Source organism: Microtus oregoni, unplaced genomic scaffold, assembly GCF_018167655.1.
Source record: "Microtus oregoni isolate MIOR12 unplaced genomic scaffold, Mior012 000005F_ref0000423, whole genome shotgun sequence".
Lineage (NCBI taxonomy): Eukaryota > Metazoa > Chordata > Mammalia > Rodentia > Cricetidae > Microtus > Microtus oregoni.
Window position 1 is genome coordinate 15,068,476 of NW_024543064.1, and position 23,308 is coordinate 15,091,783.

Consider the following 23,308-nt stretch of genomic DNA (forward strand, 5'->3'; position numbering starts at 1 on the left):
GAAGTGTTGTAAGGCTGCCTGACTTGGAACACACAATGTCCTTCTGTGCTTCCCACTTACAAAATAAAGAAAAGTGGTGGCACCCATAATTCAAGTCAACATGAGAATGACGAGGATGTGTTCAAGGGCTCAGACAGGTGTAAGCTTCCCACTTACAAAATAAAGAAAAGTGGTGGCACTCATAATTCAAGTCAACATGAGAATGACGAGGATGTGTTCAAGGGCTCAGACAGGTGGATGTGGAGCCAGGAGAAACCAGTTGTAACATGCTGCCTCTGATCCCAATGCCACAGTCAGTTTAGTCTCCACTCGGTTACACTGTCACTAGGATCCATTCTCTCTTCCCATTACATTTGTGAATGACAGAGAGCATCAATTTAAAACATGGTACCTGTCAGAAATGCTTGAGCTAAGCAAACTGAACCTTGAGGACTCGATTACTTAATCTATGCCTTATTCGCTCATATTGACACTGTTCAGACCCAACCCCACGGCACTCTGACTCGGGCTGCCTAAGAGCTACTTCCCTTCGTCACTGTCAACATTTACCTTAAAGTCATTGATGTGCAGGAATTCATCAATGATAGACTTGGACTTCCTCTCCACTTCTTCTTCTGACAGTGCAGGCTTGTCAGGGGCTGACATTGCACACATGTCTGATTTCACTATGAGTAAGACCAGAAAGAGCAGGAAGTATCAGTAAAGCAGGGTCATGCTGGTAATATTTACACGCCTTTACATCAGTTTTGCAATGGAGATATTTTCTAGGTAGCAGTTTGACAGAATCAGACACATGAGAGCAGAATCAAGAAGCCCTTTACTTTAGAACAGACAGGCACAGAGTAAAGTAACACCGTGGTCTGCTCTATAGCCACGAACAGGAGTTGGGATATTGTTAACCTTTAGCGTTTATTTATTTTTTACATTGATTTCCCTGCAACATTCCAAGGTTTACTACACGAAGGCCTATAGCACACACAAGGGCTGGGGTCCTGCAGGCCACACTGATCCAGTGTGGTACCTGTGTAAACACGCCCTGGCTTTTCCCACTGCAACTGTGCATGCTGCTCCCTCAGCAGAGCTTCCCCTGCTTCACATCTGCTCATCTCTATCAGGCAGGCATCATGACCTCTAAGACCATTCACATCTTCACATCTGCTCATCTCTACCAGGCATCATGACCTCTAAGACCATTCAAAACCACTCTATCAGTTTTGATCCAAAAATGTCTTTATGCCAGTTTCCCACTTTATTTTTGTAAGAACTGATAAGAGTGTAGGTGCATGGAAATAAAAACAGAGCCCAGATTAAAGACAGTTACGGCATCACCAAAGCAAGTTTGGGGAGCACATGCATACTAAATACAAACAGACCCCACAGAAGTTACCAGAGAGACTGGAAAAGACATTCTGATACCTTCTCTTTGTTAAGCAGAAATAACGAGAGCCTTCACACCCTTCAGGGTCTTTAACCAGCACAAACACTCTAATGACAGTGGACAATGAGGGGCTGAAAGGACTTGTGAGAAACTCAGAATGACAAACATAAAGAAAGAGGGCCCTGTCACCTCGACACTCCAGAGACAGGGAGACGGAGAGCACTGTGAAGACAGCTCAGGAAAGAGACCCATGGCAGCAAATGACACTGCTGTGCAGGTGCTGCCAGTGTGGGCCCTGGATTCTGCCCATGCAGGAAGTCTTTGTGGTTTTCACTACTCCTTATCTCCCTTCATGGGTATTAGTGTTGTGCCTGCACCAGAGTGCTGTGTCCACATAGGTCAGAAGCGGGTGCCCAAACTGGATGGCTGTGAGCCACCATGTGAGTTTTGGGAAGGATCCCCTGGAGGAGGAGCCGGCGTTTTGAACTGCTGTTTCTCCAGCCCCTGTATTTTGCTTCTGAATTTGATGTCAAGAGCTAGTTCTGTCTTGTTCCCAAGAGCCCTCTCACCTAGCTCCCTCGGCTTGTTTCGGTCAGTATCGGAGCTGGCCCTGTCGGCGCCCACACCTCCAGTCAGCTGCTTCACAGTCTCCAGCATCTCTCTGCGTTGCTCCTCCTGAGACTGATCGTCTAGCAGGTCTTTGCTGCTGCCCCTCAGGAAGGTGTTGGGACGGGCTGTTCCAGCTGGAAGTGGCTTGTCACTCTTCTCCCTGCCCATGCTTCCACGACTTAAAAGACAAAAAAGATATGTTTTAAAAGACACTTTATATTCAAACCACAGAACAACACTGTAAGCATTACCAACTACCACTGAAAATGCAGGTTTTCTACATAGAACTATATTTTAGATGCGCATGTCATGGCCTTTAAGTAGAGGTCAGAAGGCAACCTTAGGGAGTCAGAGGTCTCCCCCACCTTAACATGGGTACTGGCGATGAAATTCAGGTCATCATCCTTGATTGGCAAGCACATGACTTGCCGATCCACTTTCCAGCCTCCCACATGACTTTAGATACAAGGCGCTGACTATATTTCAAAGCATACTACTCTTGAAACAGGCTCAAATCCAAGTTTCCAGAGGAATACTCCCTAAGATGGTTTCATTTCACCTGTAGTAGGAAAAAGGATACTTCTTTTTTAATCTGTGTGGTCTTTGATTTTTTTACTTAGAGTAATTTGATGGATCTTATATATAAAGTGCGACAGTTTTATTTTCAAGGATCAAAGGCCTCTTTAAAAATTCCTGCATGAGCCAGGTGGTGGCGCTCATCTTTAATCCCAGCACTCTGGGAGTAGAGGCAGGCTGATCTCTGAGTTCTTGGTTAGCCTGGTCAAGAGAGCAAGTTCCAGGACAGCCAAGGCTACAAAGAGAAACCCTATCTCCAAAAACAAAACAACAAAAACCAACAACAAAAACACCAAACCAACCAACTAAAGACTGCAGAGTCAGGAGCTTCTCATAAATGACACTGCTGAGGGAGACAGTCTGTTCTCCTTAGCCATGTGAGCCATGGCCTGCTGCCTATGCTCCTGTGAATGCCCTACGCCAGGGAGCATCTGGGCAGCTCTAACGCTACAATGGTTTCAAATATAGATTTGTATGTATAAACAAAAAGGAGCCAGGTGGTGATGGCGCATGCCTTTAATCCTAGCTCTTGGGAGGCAGAGGCAGGCGGATCTCTGTGAGTTTGAGGCCAGCCTGGTCTACAAGAGCTAGTTTCCGTGACAGAAACCAAAGCTACAGAGAAACCTTGTCTCGAAAAAACCAAAAAGTAGAAAGTATGAAGTTGGAAGGAGAATATAGGGGAGGAGGGCCCAGTGGTTTATAGGAATGTGAATAGATCTAAATACACTGTGTTCATATGTGAAATCACCAAAGATAAAAAGCTATTAAAGTGGAGGACCGTGAGAGCTCAGCAGGTAAATGACTGGAGTTTGATCTCCAAGACCAAGTCTTCCCAGTCGACCTGTCCCGAGCTCCACACATACCACTGCACCTGCCAGCCCCTCCCAATGCACACAAACGCAGTAACTCAAAGTGCAGAGTGGAGGACAGAGCTGTTTCCAGGAAGCACCGAGAGTCTATGTGATAAGACTGCAGGCCTACATGGCACAGCTCAGAAAATTTCATTATCAACTGGATGGTTCTGAGTATGGAGGTCTGAGATTAAACCCAGAGCCTTAAGGTGGTTAAGCATACGCCACACAGTCTAGGTATACCTCCACTTAACTAAAATATTTTAGAAGTCAATGCTAATTCCTTATTCATTTATAGAACAGCAATGAAGAGTGAGCCGAATGAATGGCAGGAAACCACCATTAAGAGAGCCCAGACTGGGCTGGAGAGATGGCTCAGAGGTTAAGAGCATTGCCTGCTCTTCCAAAGGTCCTGAGTTCAATTCCCAGCAACCACATGGTGGCTCACAACCATCTGTAAAGAGGTCTGGCGCCCTCTTCTGGCCTTCAGGCATACAGACAGAATATTGTACACATAATAAATAAATAAATAAATTATACATAATAAATATTTAAAAAAAAAAAAAAGAGAGCCCAGACTCACAGCCTGAGAGACTCCAGAAACTTTAGAGACTCGGGAATTATCTGAGAGAAGCACAAGTAACCTTTACCAGCTAAAGGCATGCACTTTATTATCTCAAGAGAACTCTGACGTCTCCCTGATGATTTATTCAGACAATTCTCGACTGTTGCGATGTAGAAGCAGAACACTGATGGGGGGGCGGGGTGGGGTGCAGAGGCAGACAACTCAGGCTGGACAGAAGTTGACCCAAAGAACATACACCAGCACATGAATATCAGAACCACCAGAGTCCACAGAAGCAGCGGGCCACAGACTAGTACTCAACAGACCTCTGCAGAAGCCTCAGGAATGAGTGACTGGGTCTAGACGTCTACTAATGGAATACAGTATTGAGCTTGAAGAACACAAGAGACAGAACTAAACGGCTGGCTAGTGACTGCTCGTGATCCTTAATTTACACACTCGAGTGCAAGGATATTTCCACGCTGGAAGAACGTTCCAAGGCCTAGACCTGCCTGCACTGTTCTCTATCTGGGCCACCAGACTTTCCTAAGGAAAAGTAAAGCCAGATATCCTGCTCTTCCCTGATTCCACCAGATCCCAACGCCAAAACATGATTATATCCCTACCTTAGAAACTATGGGGTGTCAAGGTTAAAGGAAGACATTAACTTTAGGGATGACAAGAATGCATGCAAGGATTATTACCATAGCTCACATGTGTTACAGGGAGAGAGAGAGGGAGAGAGACGGGGAGAGAGAGAGAGAGAGAGAGAGAGAGAGAGAGACAGACAGACAGACAGACAGAGGAAGGGACAAAATACACCCGTGTGCCAGGGAACAGCCATTAGTAAACGCGAAAAGTAAATTCTCACCTGGTTAATGCCCTTCGGGAATCAAACTCTAAAGGTGTGGCTGATGGCGACCCTGAAGGTGCTGGAGGTTGCAGAGGAGAAAATCTATTTAAACTGGAAGCACTTGACCGTAAGGCATCTATAGGTGTTATAGATTTAGAAAAAAAAAAAAACAACAACAACACAAATTACATGGTCAATATGTAAATACTCTGTTTTCTTGCCTCCCGGGAGTAATGAATAAAAGCAGGAATTTCTTTCCTTTTAAATCTGAAACAGGTCTATGTTGTCCAGGTGGGCTCTGACTCCGGGGACTACAAGTGAACTCCATGCCCCCTACTCCCCTGCCACCCTTGTTCATTTTTTGATAAGAACTCATATAGGCCAGGCCAGTATAGAACTCACTATGTAGCTGAGGATAACCTTTAACTTCAGATCCTCATGACTCCCATCTTCTGCAAGCTGGAACCACAAGCATTCTCCACCACACCCATTGCTTGAGTTACTAAGGCTCAAACCCAGCGCTCTGTGCACACTAAGCAGGGACTCTACCAACTGAACTGCACCCTAGCCCGGAGGGCAGAAACTTCTCTAAGCAAAAGAGTGGAAATGGACAGTTTATCAAGCAAGAGAGCCAAGGAAAGTTAGAAGCTCAATGACCAGTAAATGCTCCCATCTGAAGTTCTAACCAGGCCCACTGCTTAGTGTCTAGCAGTAGCAAAGGGGACATGGCTACAGACAGTAATTTTTTTTTTTTTTTTTTGATTTTTGAGACAGGGTTTCTCTGGAGTTTTTGGTGCCTGTCCTGGAACTAGCTCTTATAGACCAGGCTGGTCTCGAACTCACGGAGATCTGCCTGCCTCTGCCTCCTGAGTGCTGGGATTAAAGGCCTGTACCACCACTGCCTGCCCAACAGAGACTTCTAACAAGTGCAGCTGACACTTATCATATTCTGACAAGTACATTACAGGGCTTTAGCATATCAGAGCCTAGAGAGTTTGTTCAGCACAAATCTCTCTCCTTAAAAACATTTTTAGCCAACCACAAAAAAATGAACAGAAAAAGCCCCTAAGTATGTAAGTCACCTGAGTAGGGCACAAAAACAGATGTGGTAAGCAGGTGGAAGGGAACAAAGCAGGACACAGCACAAAACTACCCAACATAATGCTGTCATTTATGTAGAAGTAAAAAAATAGACATTGGGATTGAAAAGAATTTAAGAAAACTTAAAATTTCTTAGTTTTCCTTTGAGTCATTGGGTTTCTCAGGTCTTCAAGACAGGTTTTTGATGGTTCAGGCTTTTTCCAATTTGGTCACATGTGCTAGAGGCATGAATTTGGACCAAGATAAAACAATGATTGCAACAAAAACACTGTGAGATGGCAGTTGGTGGTGACACAGGCATTTAACAATCCCAGCACTCAGGAGGCAGAGGCAGAGGCAGAGGCAGAGGCAGAGGCAGAGGCAGAGGCAGAGGCAGATCTCCGTGAGTTCAAGGGCAGCCTGTACTACAAATAAAGTTCAAGACAGTCAGAGCAATTACACAAAAAAACCTTGACTCGAAAACCAAACCAAAAATACAGTATTGTGAGAATTTTGCATATTTGCAATAAGACTGTATGGTTCTTGAGCATAAACTTAAAAAATATTTTTACTAATTCCTTAAGAATCATACAATGTATTCTAATCATAATTACTCTCAATCCATTCCCCTAAATTCTCCCAGATCCACTCCTAACTCCTCTCAACTTACTGTTCTTCCAAAACAAAACAAAAAAAAATGCCCCACCAAGTTCAATTTGTGCTGCTTATATTACTTATGGGCATGGATCATGACAGACTTATCAGGGACCACAATTATTTTTGGTCTGTTTTTTGAGACAGGGTTTCTCTGTGTACCTTTGATTATCCTGGAGCTGTCGCTGTAGACTAGGCTCACTATGAACTCAGAATGCAAAAGATCTGCCTACTTCTGCCTCCTGAGTGCTAGGATTAAAGTCATGAGCCACCATTGCCCTTTCTTAAAGAAAACTAATCCTTCCTCCCTCAGAGGTCATCAAAGGTTAGTGTGGGAATGTGTGCCCTGCAGATGATAATATCCTGTCAGAATGTCACTCATTCTTAGTCCAAAAGTCAAGTCTGTAAAATATCTGCTCTTTCTCTCCTCCTCTGCTGCAGAGTGGCCCTTGAGCAGTTAGGCAAGCAATCCATAAGCCACACATTGGCCTGCTCTTTGTTTCTGAGACATGGTCTCACTGGCTTGTAGCTCTGCTGGTCTGGACTGATGGAGGAAGGTCATTGGTTAAATAAAAAGAAATTGCTTGGCCCTCATTGGTTAGAAGATAGGTGGGAGGAGTAAACAGAACAGAATGCTGGGAGGAAGAGGAAGTGAGCTCAGACTCCACAGCTCTCCTCTCGGGAGCAGACACCTCAGAAGACATGCCATGCTCCAGGCTCCTGGGCAGACACACGCGATGAAGCTCCGACCCAGGATGGACATAGGCTAGAATCTTCCCCGTAAGCGCACCTAGGGGCGCTACACAGATGATTAGAAATGGGCTAAATTAATATGTGAGAATTAGCCTAGAAGAGGCTAGATAGAAATGGGCCAAGCAGTGATTAAATGAATACAGTTTGTGTGTTATTTCGGGCATAAGCTAGCAGGCGGCCGGGGTGCTGGGGACGCAGCCCCGCCGCTTGTATTTCAACACTGGACCTTACTGTGTTGCCAAGCTGCGTGCCCAAACTTACAGCAGTTCTCCTGCCTCATGAGGGCTAGTATCACAACACCTAGCTGCAAACTAGCTTTCTGAAGATATGTAACTTAGGCAGGCTTGAACAGAGGATCTTCCCATCTTAATCTCTTGAATTCTAGGAGTTGAGGCATTTGGAGGAAAAAACAAAACAAAACAAAACACCTAGTGCTGGCCTGGCATGTCTTTAATCTGAATACTCGGGTCTATATAGTGAGTTCCAGGCCAGTCAGGGATACAGAGTGAGAATCAGTCTCAAAAAACAAAACAAAATATGTAAAAATAAAACAAACAGCTTGACTAAAAAAGATATTTTCTCTAAAGTTTAAATGTTACTCAGGTAGTAGTGGTGTACACCTTTAATCCCAGCATTTAGGAGGCAGAGGCAGAACAACACACAGAAACCCTGTCTCAAATTACCACAAACAAACAAACAAAAGCAGTAAATGTGGAGAGGGCTGGAGCAACAGCTCAGTGTTTAGAACACTGAATGTTCTTCCAGAAGACCTGTATCAGTTCCCAGCACCCACAAGGCAGCTTATAACCACTTGCACCTCTAGGTCCCAAATTCCAGACCCTCTTCTGACCTCAGCAGGCAAGAAGCAGGCATGTGGTATACATACAAGCCTCCAGGCAAAAATGGTCATACTGATAAAAACAAATCTAAAAAAGTTTACAATTTTTTTCTAAATATTGAGAGAGCCCTATAAAAAAAGAAGCTTCTATGTGATGTTATGGAGAGGCACTGAGGAAGTCCAGGCAGGTTAGACTATAGACCTTTTCCAAACAGTTCCAGATTCTGGGGAAGTGACACAGGGCAACGGTATTACAGACCCAGGCAGCCAAAAAGGGCCCTCCACACATACCAGTCTCGCTTGCCTTTGCTCCACCGCTGCTGCCTTTGCCCCAGCTGCCCAGCTGTGCCTTAGGAACCAGCTGAATCTTCTCGTCAATGGTGGGCTGTAACAAAAGTGGCCAAGGATTATTCACAGGTAAATTCTAGAATGGTTTTCTTCAGTGCAGTACAAACAATTTTAACAAACAAACAAACAAAAAAAAAAAAGTTGGTCTTTCAGTTTAAGAAACTTGAATTTCTCTGTAGCTTTGGAGCCTGTCCTGGAACTAGCTCTTGTAGACCAGACTGGCCTCAAACTCACAGAGATCCAACTGACTCTGCCTCCCAAGTGCTGGGATTAAAGGCGTGCGCCACCGCCACCTGGCAAGAAACATGAATTTAAGCAGTGGTGCACACCTTTAATCCCAGTACTTGGGAGGCAAAGGTCCACGCCAAGCCTAGTTTTACATAACAAACTCCAGGCCAGCCAGGACACCCTGCTTCAAGGTAAAACAACCAATTTTCTTGGATTAGGCAAACCAGACCTACATGATGGCCACACTGGTTTCCAGGATACTCAGGTCTGCTCAGAATGGCTTATTAACTTGCCAAATGAAACACAGTTTCAAATGACTCTTCTAATATAACAATGCCAGCAGTTTGCAAACTGTTTTGTCAATTTGTTTACATAGCCCTGACTGGCCACAAATTCATAGCAATCCTCCTGCGGTAACTACCAAAGTGTTAGATTTACAGGTGTGTACTGCCACACTTATACATGTTTAAAAATCTCAACACATACACCATACACCTATTTGGGGCTTGTGGGCTGCAAGGTTTCATGTAGCCTAGGCTGGCTTTAAATTGCTGTGTGGCTGAAGAGGACACGGACTTGCTCTGATCCTCCTAATCACTGGGATTACAAGCATGCACCCAGTTTTGTAAATTTTTTAAGCATCATACTTCTTGGGCAGTGATGGCACACAGCTATAATCCCAGCAGAAGCAGTGGACCTCTGTGCGTTTGGGGCCAGCCTGGTTTACAAGAGCTAGTTCTAGGACAGGCCCCAAAGCTACAGAAAAACCCTGTCGTGAAAAACAAAAACAAAATAAAACATTATGCATCATAGTCACCTTAGTGATTTTCAGAAATTTGGAGGGGTCCAGAACTCGGCTGTTCTTGGCTCCTTGAACAGTATTCCATCCACCTTCGTCCACTCTTTGAACACCTGCAAGGGGGACATAATATATCAGTTCCTCATCACCTCAAGTCAGTCTGGTACTAGGTGAGCAATACTGTCTACTGAGAGATGCCAGGAGATGACAAACAAAGTTATTAAAATATTAATGACATCCCTGTTGAGGAAGTTCATTTTCCCTTTTTAGAGACTGAGTTGTACTGTGTATACCAGGCTGGCTACATATGGAAGTAAACCACCACACCTGGTCAAGAACCTTTAATCCACATAGCATGACTCTCAACAAACATTACCAACAGATAAAAACAACCGACACAAATGACTCCTAGCTATTGGCTGAGGAGGAAGGAGTCTGGTGTGGGCAGAGCTAATGGTAACTGTATCTGCCCCATGGAAAGAGCTAAATGAATGGTTCTGTGGAATGGGCATGCTCTCCTCTCTCTCCCGATTGATCCTTAGGTGCTCAGGAGGAAAATCCTGACTTCTTTCCCTTTCAAACTTCATTTCTAATTGTAAGCTCTTGCCAAGTACACCTTTAAAATATAAGCAAAGCCAGGCATGGTGGCACATACCTGCCAACTCAGAATTTGGGAGGCAGAGGCAGGAGAATCGGGAATTCTAGGCCAGTCTGGGCTACACAGAGTTCCAGACTGGCCACATATACATAGCAAGACCCTGTCTCAAAAACAAAAGATAAAAGAACCAAATCACATAGTATGAGGATGGAGCCCTTTTCAGGTTGCTGAGTTCATGGCAGCTCTAATCAAGCTTCCAAGATCAGGATAAGAAATGGCTTTGGCTCTGTATCATGGCCAATAATGTGTTCTATAAAGTACAAACATCTTGCTGTTGTTCTGTTTGAAATACATCTGGTTGTCGTCATCCCAATGAGAAAAAGACAAGATGTACTAACAAATGGCCTACAACTAGTTATCAGTTTTCTGGTTCCCAGTGCTCTGTCCCTGTCTTTTGTGACCCTTTACCATCTAGGTCCAGAGCTCTAAGCACACTCTTCCTGTTGCGGGCCTTTGAGCTTTCTCTCCTCTGTACATCTCCCTCCTTACTCAGATGTGCGCATAACTTCCCAGCCTCACCTGTTTCAGGCTGGCTTGGCAGCACCAGCTTCTCCCTCATCTCCCTGGTCAAAGTCCTCGGGGATGGTGAGATGGCTCAACAGGTAGAAGCAGCTGCTGCGAGACCTGATGACCTGAGTTTGATACTGGAACCCACATGGTAGAAGGAGAAAACAGGCTCCTTCAATTTGTTCTCTGACCTCTAAGGCAGGCCATGGATAAAAACTATAAAAACTGCACCCACTCCCTTTAACTTTTTTTTTTTTTTTCGAGACAGGGTTTCTCTGTGGTTTTGGAGCCTGTCCTGGAACTAGCTCTTGTAGACCAGGCTGGTCTCGAACTCACAGAGATCCGCTTGCCTCTGCCTCCCGAGTGCTGGGATTAAAGGCATGCGCCACCGCCGCCCGGCTCCCTTTAACTCTTGCATTCCCCTCAGTTCTCTCTCCTCACTGTTCCATGGAACTGAGCAGTTCATCAATGAAATACTCTGCTTCAGTGTTTATTCACTGCTGCCCAGCACATGACCTAGCAAAGTGACAGGCACTCGGAACTTGAACAAACGAAGGGATGAGCGGTCACTTCCCTGCCATGGACTAACGGCTACCTGATCTTGGTGCCATCAACACACTCGTGGCTTTCAGTGGCACCAACACTCTAGCTCTTTCCCATCACTCTGCTGTCAATCACTTTCTTTTTTCAGTCACATGTGCACATTTCCTATGAATTAGGCCTTAACAAAATCTCTGATTCTTTCTCCATTTTGCTCACCAGTAAACAGAGGTCATTACCTGAAAGGCATGCTGCGAAGTCCTTGGTGGGGCAGCCCTTGAAATACAAATGTAAACTTTGCTTTCCTGACTGCTCTACAATGGGTGAAACTGTCTGCACCAGCCAATAGCAATTGAATGTTCACTCCAAGCCAGATGTTACTGCTAGACAAGGCAAAATTCCTTAAGTCCACCTTGCAAACAGTATCTTGTGCAAGATCATACAGCTATGAAACAGCAGAACTGACACGGGGAGCCGGCAGCTCGAGTTCATGCTTTTAGCCATTGCTCTACAAAACCTAGCCGAGTATGTCACCCACAGAGATGCTAACTACTGTGCCTGCCGTGCTCACTGACACGCAGGGCACACTAACATGACCTATGTTTACCTGTGACAAGTTCAAAAGAAATTGACTCTTTTGGGAATGTTTGGAAAGTTTCTTTCTTCTTCTTCTTCTTCTTCTTCTTCTTCTTTTTTTTCCTGAGACAGGGTTTCCCTGTGTAACAGTTCTAGCTGTCCTGGAACTAGCTCTTTCTTTTGGTTTTTTGAGACAGGGTTTCTCTATGGTTTTGGAGCCTGTCCTTGAACTAGCTCTTGTAGGCTAGCCTGGAACTCACAGAGATCCGCCTGCCTCTGCCTGCTGGGATTAAAGGCGTGTTTCAGCACCACCCAGCAAGTTTGGAAGGTTTCTACTTCTGCTGCTCCGAGGCCAATTTCAGACAGAAGGTGCCTTCTGCATTGACTTCACACAGTTGTATCTGTGGGTATGGGTGTTTTGCCTACATGTATATCTATGAACCATATGCACCCTTGGTGTTCTCAGAGGCCAAAATAGGTTGGATCCCCTGAGATTTAGAGTGACAGATGGTTGTGAAGCACTGTGTGGTGGTGGGAACAGAACCTGGATCCTCAGCAAGAACAGCTATTGTTCTTAATCACTGAGTTATCTCTCTAGCTCTGATTCCTTCTATTTCTATTGGTACAAAGTCTCAGCTCCTTACACACAGAATTTCAGAGACAGTTGCAATGCTGAGTTTTGTGGAATATTACTTGAACTATGTAAAGATGTGCTACATTTATTTAACGATGTAAAGCTGTGTTGCTTTGCCTGCATAAGGCACCTGATTAGTCTAATAAAAAGCTGAACAGTCAATAGCTAGGCAGTAGAGGAATAGGTAGGGCTACTGGGCAGAGAGAGTAACCAGAAGGAAGAATCTAGGCTGGGGGGGACACACACACCTCAGGCTGGCCAGCCAGCCAGCCAAACACAGAGTAGGACATGCAAAATAAAAATAAAGATAAAAAGACTTGAGGTAAAATGTAAATGAAGAGAAACATGTTAATTTAAGTTATAAGAGCTAGTGAAATAAGTGTAATGATGAAAATTCTTTTTTTAATATTTATTTATTTATTTATTATGTATACAATATTCTGTCTGTGTGTATGCCTGCAGGCCAGAAGAGGGCACTAGACTTCATTACAGATGGTTGTGAGCCACCATGTGGTTGCTGGGAATTGAACTCAGAACCTGTGGAAGAGCAGGCAATGCTCTTAACCACTGAGTCATCTCTCCAGCGCCCTGTTGAAAATTCTTAACTAAAATTAAGTCTTATGTCATGATTTGGGGGATGGCTGGTGCCCGCCCCCCAAGAAAAGAAAAAAAAATTGCTACAATGGAGTTTAACAAACACATATGATTGGTGCAAAAAGCCACAAGCCTGGAGCTTATAGGACATCAACTGCAGCCTGTCTAGCTGACACACAAAGGACAGGCGTTCTCTTGATAATTCCACTTGCTTAACATCAGTCCTTTGTTTACACGCTTAAGAGGGGCAGAAACTAAGTTCCTGATCTCAGTTCTCCCAGCAAACAATGTCCACTTGGTCCGAACATGAGAAATTATACCCGAGACAGGCTGCTTACTCCCCTTAGGAACTGAGTGTTTATTCACTTCACAATGAAAACCCTTTAAAATAAAAGCCAGGTTTCATCTATTTCTGGGCTCCTCCCTTAGAACTTCACACCATTCTTAAATCTAAATTTTAAAGCCTACATAGAAAATCTGTCTGCACAGAGGACAGCCCCATGTTCTCTCTACACATTATTTCCTGCGGCATCAAGCCGTGCAGTTCCAAGAGAGTTGTTTTCCACTGCTTCTCTTACCTTGCACGGATAGTGTAGAGGGAAGATGCTCACTGCAGGCCTATGAATGCCTGGCTTTGCATAAGTGAACACCCATTTAAAAGCAGCACTCTCTTAGTCAATGGTTGGTCTTAGGTGTCTTTGTGTTGCCTGACAACCACCTCTCTGTTCTTTGTGACCTCATTTCCGGCTCTTACCTAAGAGTACCAGCACTCCATCCCACCCCAGCCATCTCTGCCCTCACCTGGCCTTCTCTTCTCCTTGGTCATCAGCTGCTGGACTTTCCTCTGCTCTTCTTGTTCTTCTATTTTGGCCTCTTTGTGAATCTGCTCAATAGTTTTTGGGCCCTGATCTGCTCTTCGGGACACCCAATTACACTATGAAATAAGAAAATAAGCTTATCATTCAAGTAATGCAAAATTTCACAAAAAGGGCGGGGAACCTTGCTTGGTGCTTGCCTAGTATGTACAGGAACAATACCATAGTAATTTTCCAAATAAAAATAAATTAAATGCCTATACTTTTGCCTGGTGGTAGTGGCACACACCTTTTTTATTTTTTTTTTATTTATTTACTTTTTTTGGTTTTTCGAGACAGGGTTTCTCTGGTTTTGGAGCCTGTCCTGGAACCAGCTCTTGTAGACCAGGCTGGTCTCGAACTCACAGAGATCCGCCTGCCTCTGCCTCCCAAGTGCTGGGATTAAAGGTGTGTGCCACCACGGCCCGGCTAGTGGCACACACCTTTTATCACAAAACTCCAGAGGCAGAGGAAAGTGAAACTCTGTGAGTTTGAGGCCAGTCTGGTCACAGAGCGAGTTCTAGGATGGCCAGGGTTACAACAAAGAAACCCTATAGTGAAAAACAAACACAAAACAACAAAACCTCCCAACTCCATCCTCCACCAAAAAGAGCCTGTAACTTTCCACCACAGGGAACCAAAGGAACCCAATAAGATAGCGACACAAAATGGAGCACTGTGCACATTCTTAGCTGGTCACAGATGATGTGTGCTCTAGAAACTCAAGCTAACAAAATGATCAACTCTGGCAGAGTGCAGGGCACAATCCAACAACTGGTGGGTGAAATCAAAGGAAAGAAGATTCCGATACAGCCGTCATTACTGTCATCATGGGGAAAGGAAGGGACGTGGACCAGGAAGAACGAGGATCCCCCAGGACCTAGTAACATGAGGACTTGCCACAGTTCACAGGGTTCTGCGTCAAGGGCAATGGTCATTTTTAGTACATCAATAACATGACTCTGATCCCAGAACTAGAATGCCACATCAAACCGGCCTCTCTCTCTTCAGGAGACAAAACCGGTCTCCCTCCATCCTGGCTACCTCTCAACAGTTAAAATGAGCAAGTGTGGTGGAGATGGGTAGAATTTAGTGTGTGGGATCTAATCATCTGGTCACAGCTTTTGCTACTGAGGTCACACCTAGGTTTAGTGAGACAAAAGGGCCTCATCAATGCCATGGGGACTGGGTGTAATGAAGTGGGGCCTAGGATTTCAGCTGCAGTAGTCAACATAGGGCGTAAAGCAAGAGAAAAGGAGGCAGACAAACACTGCAGCTGGAATGACAGGGTGCACGCAGGGTACCGAATAGTACCATCTAGGAGTTTGCACTGTACACAGTTATCTCACTGAACATTTGTAAGACCTCAAGGGTAGCAACAGTGCTATTGTGGAAAGGAAAACACGAGGCTTAGGAGTTTAACATGTTCACTGTGGAGATGAGGCTTTGAGCTTACAAAGAGTGGGTCTCATTGCCCACCACTGGATTCAAATGGCCAATGTCAGAGCTGCAGTGTGTGAAGACACACTCAACAGAGGGCAACTTCCTCTTGCTGGGCAAGAAGGAAAACATCTTTTCACCCCTACAATCATCACCGTCTTATTTATCCAATTCCTTAAAACAGATGGGACTCCATTGTGGTTTTGTGGTTTCTTCTTTTTTCCTTTTTTGTCACCTTAACACAGAGTTGTCTAGGAAGAACTTCCATTGGGAAAATGTTTCACCCAGATGGTCTGTAGGCATTTTCATAATTAATGTAGGTGCATATAAAACCTGGACTGGTGATCCATGCCTGGTCAGCGTGCTAGTGTACACCTTTGATCCTTCATTTGGGAGGCAGAGGCAGGCAGAACCCAGTGAGTTTGAGGCTAGCCTGGTTTACATAGTGCTTTTGGTTAGGGTGTTTATCGAAATGACAGAAACTGAGCATACCAGTCTGAGGTCTATCACATCCTGAAGCATGAATCGAATCCTGGATGAAGTTTTTCTTTCCTTGACGATTTTCTCCATCTGGTTAAAGTACTGGTCCATACGTGGCTGCAAAACATAAAGCCACCAAGATTTCTGGCTGAGAAACCCAACTTTCTTCTTTCCATGTACTTTTGTTTTTTTGTTTTTATTATAAAGGGTCTCTTTCTGCAGCCCAGGCTGCTTTAAACTTGTGATCCCCCTGCCATAGTCTCCTCAGTGCTGGGATTATATAGATATGTGCAACCATAAGGTAACAAGGAAATTCTTACGTGATTTAAGAATAAGATTTTAGTTGGGCGATGGTGGACATGCCTTTAATCCCAGCATGTGGGAAGCAGAGACAGGTGGATCTCTAAGAGTTCAAGGCCAGCCTGGTATACAGAGTGAGATCCAAGACAGGCTCCAAAGCTACAGAAAAAATTCTGTCTTGGGAAAAAAAAAAAGAAAGAGAGAGAGAGAGAGAGAGAGAGAGAGAGAGAGAGAGAGTGTTAGATCTTGCCAGGTACTGGTGGCGTACACCTTTAATCCCAGTACTTGGGAGGCAGATACAGGAAGATCTCTGTGAGTTCAAAGTCAGCCAGATCTACAGAATGAGTTCCAGAACAGCCAGAGCTATAGTGAGACCCTCTCTCAAAACAAAACAAGAAAAGATAGTGACTTGAGGCATGCATGGTGATGCACACATGTCACCCCAGGGTAACATCTAAGAGGAAAGAAATAATCCTACTAGCTAGTTTTACTCCCATTTTCAGGTCTGGTGTGTTTCTTAACCCATTTCTGCTTACAGCCTATAAAATGGTAAAGAGGAAAAAAAGAGAAGGACCAAACAAGCTAGAAAATCTACAAACTGATCTGCATTTTACTAGGGACCTCCTCACCTCAGATCTAAAGCAACAGTACAGCCAATTTCTGTACTTGACTGAGAACCGCTACTCAGTCTTCTGAGTCCCTGGGTCTTTACCTTTGCTTTCTCGAAGTCCAGGTCCTTGCCGATGGTGGTGAGCAGGCGACACAAGCACTCTAGGGACTCTTCGTCATGGTTCTTCAGTAGCTTCACCACGCAGTCATGCATTATGGCCTCTGTCAGCATCTTGAGTTTAAAGAGTTCTCCAATAAACTTGATGTTGCCAATGGATCTCCGACGGGCTTTGTCCTTGGCTTCCTCCAGTTCATCATGAAGCCTTGTCTTCTCCTCTGGCTGTTGGGTAAAAAGGGGTAAGAGCATCTAAGATCTGGGGCCTAACGCTTTTTGGACTGAAATGCCCTCTGGGGCTCTGACATAGAACAAAGAAAGGGCCTAACTCCTCGAAAAGAAAATTACTTGCAGAAATGTGAATACATGAAGATTTATAGAACCCAGCATCCTCTCTCAAGGACAAAGTTAGACTGACTTCTGGTATGGAGCTGAGTGCCCCTGACATTGAGCAATAAAACATCGCTACATGCATGCGCACGCGCGCACGCACGCACGCACGCACTAAAAATAACAGGTCCCTTCGCATCTGCCACAGCTAGCTATGGGACCATTCTGGCAGTACTTGATGTGAAGTCCTTACAGCGCTGGCAGCTTCCAGTTCTTTCTGCTTCTTCTCAAAGACATCATCATCTGCTTTATCTTTTTCAAACTCCTTCTGGCAGCGGTTTAGCAGCAGTTTCCGGAAATTCACCGTGTTACCGGGCTTCTCTGCCATGGGAACCTTCAGCTGCATTCAGAGAATAAAGTACAAAGGCAGCGAGATTACTTAACGCAGATACACAAACAAGTAAGCATTCTAAAAAAGGCATTTCCACAGTCCAGTGAAAAGGAGAAAAATGACACACCCTCAGACACACCTCTTGTCTTTTGTGAATATGCTTCCTACCAACATCTGCAATCAGCACAGCTGTTAGCCTGGGTATACCTAGACATAACTGGGGAGGGTTACCTCTTTGTTTAAACCTTATTTATTATTGTATTTACACAAGGAGTGTATGTATGTATGCGTGTGCTCATATACACACATGTTTCATGGTGCATCCATAGAGGATTCTCACTTTCCACATGGATTACAGAGATAATTCAGTCTATCAAAGTGGTGTGACAGCGCCTCTGCTCACTGAGCCATCTCACCAACCCTTTTATCTATGCTCTGTTAAGGGCTTGCGCGCAACCGAGGTGGCCCTGAATTCTGATCCTCCTGCTCCACCTTCCAGGAATTTGGAATACAGGAGTGCCCTACCATGAAGGGATTTTGCACAGCATTGGGGGTAGGAGTTGCATGTATGCCAGCCACCCTACTGCCTGAGCCACACCCAAAGCCCCTAGATTAAAAAACAACAACAAAATGATTTAAACAATTTTTGCTTAAAGGAACAAAACGAAATAACAAAGTAGGGAGAATTCCAGGACCACAGCAAAACCTGGGAAAGGGCAGGGCTTTTGAAGACTGACTGTTGCCCTAGCTTTTCTCAGAGGGACGTCCTTACACTGGACCATACTTAGCAAGACTATCAGTATGCAGTAGGGTGTTTACTTTTGTTTCTTTTGGAGACAAGCCACAGAGTGTTGCCTAGGCCGTTCCTGAATTCACAGCCGTCCCAATTCAACCTCTAGAGGCATGCACCACAACACCTAGTCTTTTAGGTGGCAAAATAAAGATCGTGTTAGATTTGAGTTTGGCCTACAATTAGCCATTTTAGAAATTTCCTGACAGCATAAAGACCAGAGTGGAAGGGCTAGTCCACATGGAGGCAAGCAGTGAGGGTTTCTAGCTACTCCCAGTAAGAACTGCTTCCCAACACCTTCAATGGCTCCCTCCTATTGTTCCTATCACCTGTAATACCCTCTACCATCAACTTCTCCTGAGCAGTTACTGTACAACATCCAAAAGGGCTTTTCTGGGCTCACAAAGAAGATCCAACAGGTCTGAAATTGCACTGGAGGACAGAGCCGTGCTATTGTAGAGCAAGGGAGGACAGAGCCGTGCTATGGTTGAAGACTAGTCAAGTGCTCCCTCTGATGCAGGAAGAATTATTTACAGTTTCTCCTCAACAGTCCAGGGGCCAACACAGCAGCAGGAAACACTAGCCTAGGAAGCAGGGCAAACTAGGAACTGCAGTTTAGACAAATGCAGCAAAGCTGCCATAAACCAGATGTCAACCCACAAAACACAGCAATGAGATCATGATGCAGTCAGGCCCACAGCCTTCAAGATGACAGAGACTGTGATGGCACATGTGAAGTGGCACAGGGCTGCAAATCCAGCATTTGGGAGGTGCAGGTGGGAGAGGGAGGGTCAGAAGTTCAAAGTCATCTTTAGCTATAGAAGTTGGTCTAAGCTACAATAGAATTCTATCTTAAAACAATCCCTCCCACCCCCTTGAAATGAGAGAAATGAAAGCAAATGCCTTCCAAAGTCAAAGCCAAAGCTAGACCATGCCATCTACTATATGACACCCAATATATGGCAATGACTACAAAATACAGCAGAGAATCAGGAAGTGTATCTATCAACAGGCTGGTATATGAGAGAACACTAACCTGACTAGATTCTAGAAATACCTAAAGGTTCTTTTTTTTTTTTTTTAAAAAAAAATATTTATTTATTTATTATGTATACAATATTCTGTCTGTATGCCTGAAGGCCAGATGAGGGCGCCAGACGTCTTTACAGATGGTTGTGAACCACCATGTGGTTGCTGGGAATTGAACTCAGGACCTTTGGAAGAGCAGGCAATGCTCTTAACCACTGAGCCATCTCTCCAGCCCCCCTAAAGGTTCTTAATACCCCTATTTCTATACACTTTGGTGCTGTCCAAGGACACAAGCAGAACCAATACAGTTCCACCAGCATTTTGGAAAACCCACCAATCTCAATTATAATAAGTGCAAAACAGAGCGAAATGGGAATGCCAGGCTAACTGTCCATGGTGGTGCATACCCCTAATCCCAGCACCAGGGAGGCTGATGCAGGAGAGTGAGTTACAGAGCAGCCTCAGCTATACAGAAAGGCCCGATCCCAACAGGCCCAACCCTACGCCAAGGGGGTCTGACACTATACTATCAGCCCTCATGGGATGTTTCCTGTAGTAGAGATTATGTAGAAAATGGGAAGAACATGGAAGTTCAGAAGTGCACTACCCACAGTACAATGAAATAAACACAACTTGTGGTGGTCTATGCAGTGGGAAGAAATAAAAATGAGATGAGTCAGAGATGGAAAGATGGCTCAGCAGTTAAGAGCACCTGCTGCTCTTCCAGAGGATCAGAATTCCGTTCTTAGCACCCATGCCTAGCAGGTCAAAACTGCCTATTAACTCCAGCCCCAAGAACTCTGACACCCTCTTCTGGCTTCCATAGGCAGCCTGAACACACATAGCATGTACTTACACAGAAACACACACTCATACAGAAAAAGGAAAAGAAATCTTAAAAGAAATGAGCTGAGTGAAGCATGGGAGAACGCCCCACATACAACACTGCAAGTCAGGGGAACCTTTAAAGCTAGGCTGAGAGAGCCAGGCCAAGGGTTCAAAACCTCAAGTTCTAGTTATTTATGTTCATATGTAATTATGGATTGGATTAAATGTCTGTGGACTTTTTTATTTTTAACATTTATTTATTATGTATACAGTGTTATGTCTGCATGTATCCCTGTAGGCCAGAAGAGGGCACCAGATCTCATTACAGGTGGTGGTGAGTAATCATGTGGTTGCTGGGAATTGAACTCAGGACCTCTGGAAGAGCAGTCAGGGCTCTTAACCGCTGAGCCATCTCTCCAGCCCATCTGTGGACATTTAAAGAACAGGAAGGTATTTATTTATGTGCTTTTTGCTGTTGATAGGATCTTACTCTGTATCCTAGACTGGCCTATTCCTAGCACGCCTTCTCCTGAGTGCTCGGATTGAAGGCAGGAGCTAATACGCTCAACAGGACAGGAAATGATCAGATTTTAAACATTTTTGGTGACAACTATCTTTTCATTTCCAGAGGCCAGAATTAGAACAGTTAATTTAATTTTAAATTTAGTTCATGTTAAAGTTAGCAGCTGCTCTCGTTCTATAAGATGACACTCCAGACATAATTCCACATTGCTAACTTAAGCATCCTCAGTCTTTCCAGGTTGGAGGAATCATAAGCCTATGCCAATTTCAATCAATCTCCATAGACCCCCCAGTGGTGGGGACAGACATTACTTTGGCACAGATTCTTTTTAATCAATAAGGACACTACACATGAGCACTAGCAATATATTCTCCCCTTTTCATTGCCCCAATAACACTCTGGGAAGAATGTGCAGCGAGGGGAGAATATACCTCTTGGCGGTTCTGCTTTAACTGCTTCCTCTCTTCTTACCGTTACTAGGCATCGACACATGTTTGCATACGCCACAGAGAAACTGGGCTCATCAATAGCCTTCTCAAAGACCAGGTCGATGACTCCCTTCAGTCGCTCCTCGGTGTCCACGGTAAGTCCTGACACTTGTTTCATTAGTTGGTTGAACATTTGTGGTGTTAATTTATTTAAGATACTCCGAACTTTTCTGAAAAGTTCCTAGGAGGGTTAAAATAAAAAGAGCATTAACTAGTCTTACATACATCCACGTAAACAAGGCCAATGCCCAACACCCACTTTCGGGTACTGAGCATTTTAGGAAGGAAAGACTTCAGTTACTTAAAGGTCAGAAAAGTCACCTGCAGTTTTAATGCCCCCTATGGCCCCAGGAATTCCACCTGGGGCTCCCAGTACCCTATACAGGACCAACTGCAGAACAGCCTATTGTGCCTTTCTCAGAAAACAGGAACAAGAGGCAGCTAAAACTTTAAAAAGGTTACATGAACTTTTAAATCATGATTGTTTTTAGAAATTTATTGCTAATTAGGGTTAAGTAAAAAGATTTTAATTGCCAGGCAGTGGTGGCGCAAGCCTTTAATCCCAGCACTCGGGAGGCAGAGGCAGGCGGATCTCTGTGAGTTCGAGACCAGCTTGGTCTACAACAGCTAGTGTCAGGAGAGGCTCCAAAGCTACAGAGAAACCCTGTCTCGAAAAACCAAAAATATAAAAAAATAATAAAAATAAAAAGATTTTAATTAAAATGAATCTTTAAATAATGTAGAAATGATCCAGGCAGTGGTGGAATATGCCTTTAATCCCAGTTCTCGGAACACAGAGGCAGGTAGATCTCAGTGAGTTCGAGGCCAGCCTGGTCTAGCTACCAAGTGAGTTCCAGGACAGCAAGGACTGTTACACAGAGAAATCCTGTTCAAAAAAAGTACATGCATGAAAATGTCATAATGAAACCCATTATGTAAAAAAAGCATGCCTCATATGAACACAGTGAGAGCCACAGAAAAAGACACAGTGATTTCTTCTTTTATCTTTGTATTGGGGATCAGACTACAGCCTTGCCCAATCTCGGTAAGCCTTTGCAGAGTGACATTTAGATCCACCAGTAAAGACAAAATAGATTATCATTCCTAAGGCTTACAGAACAATGACATTAGAAAAAAAGGATAAAAAGCCAGGTATGATGGCTAACATTTTTAACGTGTCAGAATCTCTATGAACTGGAGCCAGCCAGGACCTGTCTCAAACAAAACAAAACAAACCTTTCCACATACTAAAAAAGGCAGAAGAACTTACAAAGGAAGGCTCAAGCTCACGGAGCACAGGCACAACCTCCTCACCTGCGTTTTAATGCTTTCAGGGTCGTCGGCCTGGTTGTCCCGCTTCTGGCTGGGCTTCCATGCATTCTCCGCCTTTCTCAAGTGCACATCTTCCTTTACAGACACGGTGATGATCTTTCTAGGCTCCCTTCTCTGGCCGGGCTGAGACCTTCGAGGTCCAACATTCAACAACTAGGACAAGAACATTACATTCATTCATTCAGAGAACCCAGAGTGCCTGCGTCTGCAAGGCTGCTCAAGCTTCATGCTCACAGCAAACCTTCTCCATGAAAAGATGAGGCATTAGGTGTTCGAGTTAGAAATAATCTTAAGAGGAAGAAAAATGGTCTCGAATACCATCACTACAACATCTCTACCTCTTAAAGTGCCAAAAGGATAAAAAAAAAAAGGGGGGGGGGGTCCATCTCTGATAAAGTGCCGTTTCCAGTCCTGCTCAGGAAACCTGTGCTCCAGGGAAGCTGCACTGCACAGGTCACGGTGGCCGAATCATAAACACTCACAGAGTAGACCACAGTGGCAATCTGCCCCAAACAGTAGCTGTTAAAAAAAAAAAAAAAAAAAGACAAGGAAAGAAGAAACTATTTGTACCAGTTGTGGTAGCACACACCCATACACCTGTCATCCCAGCACACAGGACAGGACACAGAAACATCCACCTGAGCTAAAGGTGAGACCCTGTAGTCATATTTTGTTTGTAATCTAACAAACAAAGCTTGCCTGAAGATCAGAGGGCAGAGTTAAGCCATTAGAGGCCAGGGAGTGGTGGCATACATCTT

The 23,308-nt window shown here is 44.5% G+C and overlaps 1 protein-coding gene across 20 annotated transcripts in view; it reads right to left on the minus strand.

Moving 5' to 3' along the window:
* Nucleotides 1-23,308, minus strand: part of Eif4g3 (eukaryotic translation initiation factor 4 gamma 3) — a 230,594-nt gene that overhangs the window by 26,472 nt on the left and 180,814 nt on the right. For 18 of the 20 annotated variants that reach the window (XM_041652793.1, XM_041652792.1, XM_041652786.1 and 15 more), the window contains 11 exons: nucleotides 22,533-22,703; nucleotides 21,202-21,399; nucleotides 17,423-17,569; nucleotides 16,828-17,064; nucleotides 15,828-15,932; nucleotides 13,843-13,975; nucleotides 9,551-9,645; nucleotides 8,449-8,542; nucleotides 4,851-4,968; nucleotides 1,948-2,165; nucleotides 550-665 (listed from right to left, as the gene is read on the minus strand). In XM_041652793.1, coding sequence (XP_041508727.1) covers nucleotides 550-665; nucleotides 1,948-2,165; nucleotides 4,851-4,968; nucleotides 8,449-8,542; nucleotides 9,551-9,645; nucleotides 13,843-13,975; nucleotides 15,828-15,932; nucleotides 16,828-17,064; nucleotides 17,423-17,569; nucleotides 21,202-21,399; nucleotides 22,533-22,703 — 1,632 coding nt within the window. The remainder of the gene's footprint in view (nucleotides 1-549; nucleotides 666-1,947; nucleotides 2,166-4,850; nucleotides 4,969-8,448; nucleotides 8,543-9,550; nucleotides 9,646-13,842; nucleotides 13,976-15,827; nucleotides 15,933-16,827; nucleotides 17,065-17,422; nucleotides 17,570-21,201; nucleotides 21,400-22,532; nucleotides 22,704-23,308) is intronic. The other 2 variants (XM_041652789.1, XM_041652780.1) reach the window with 1 other exon arrangement.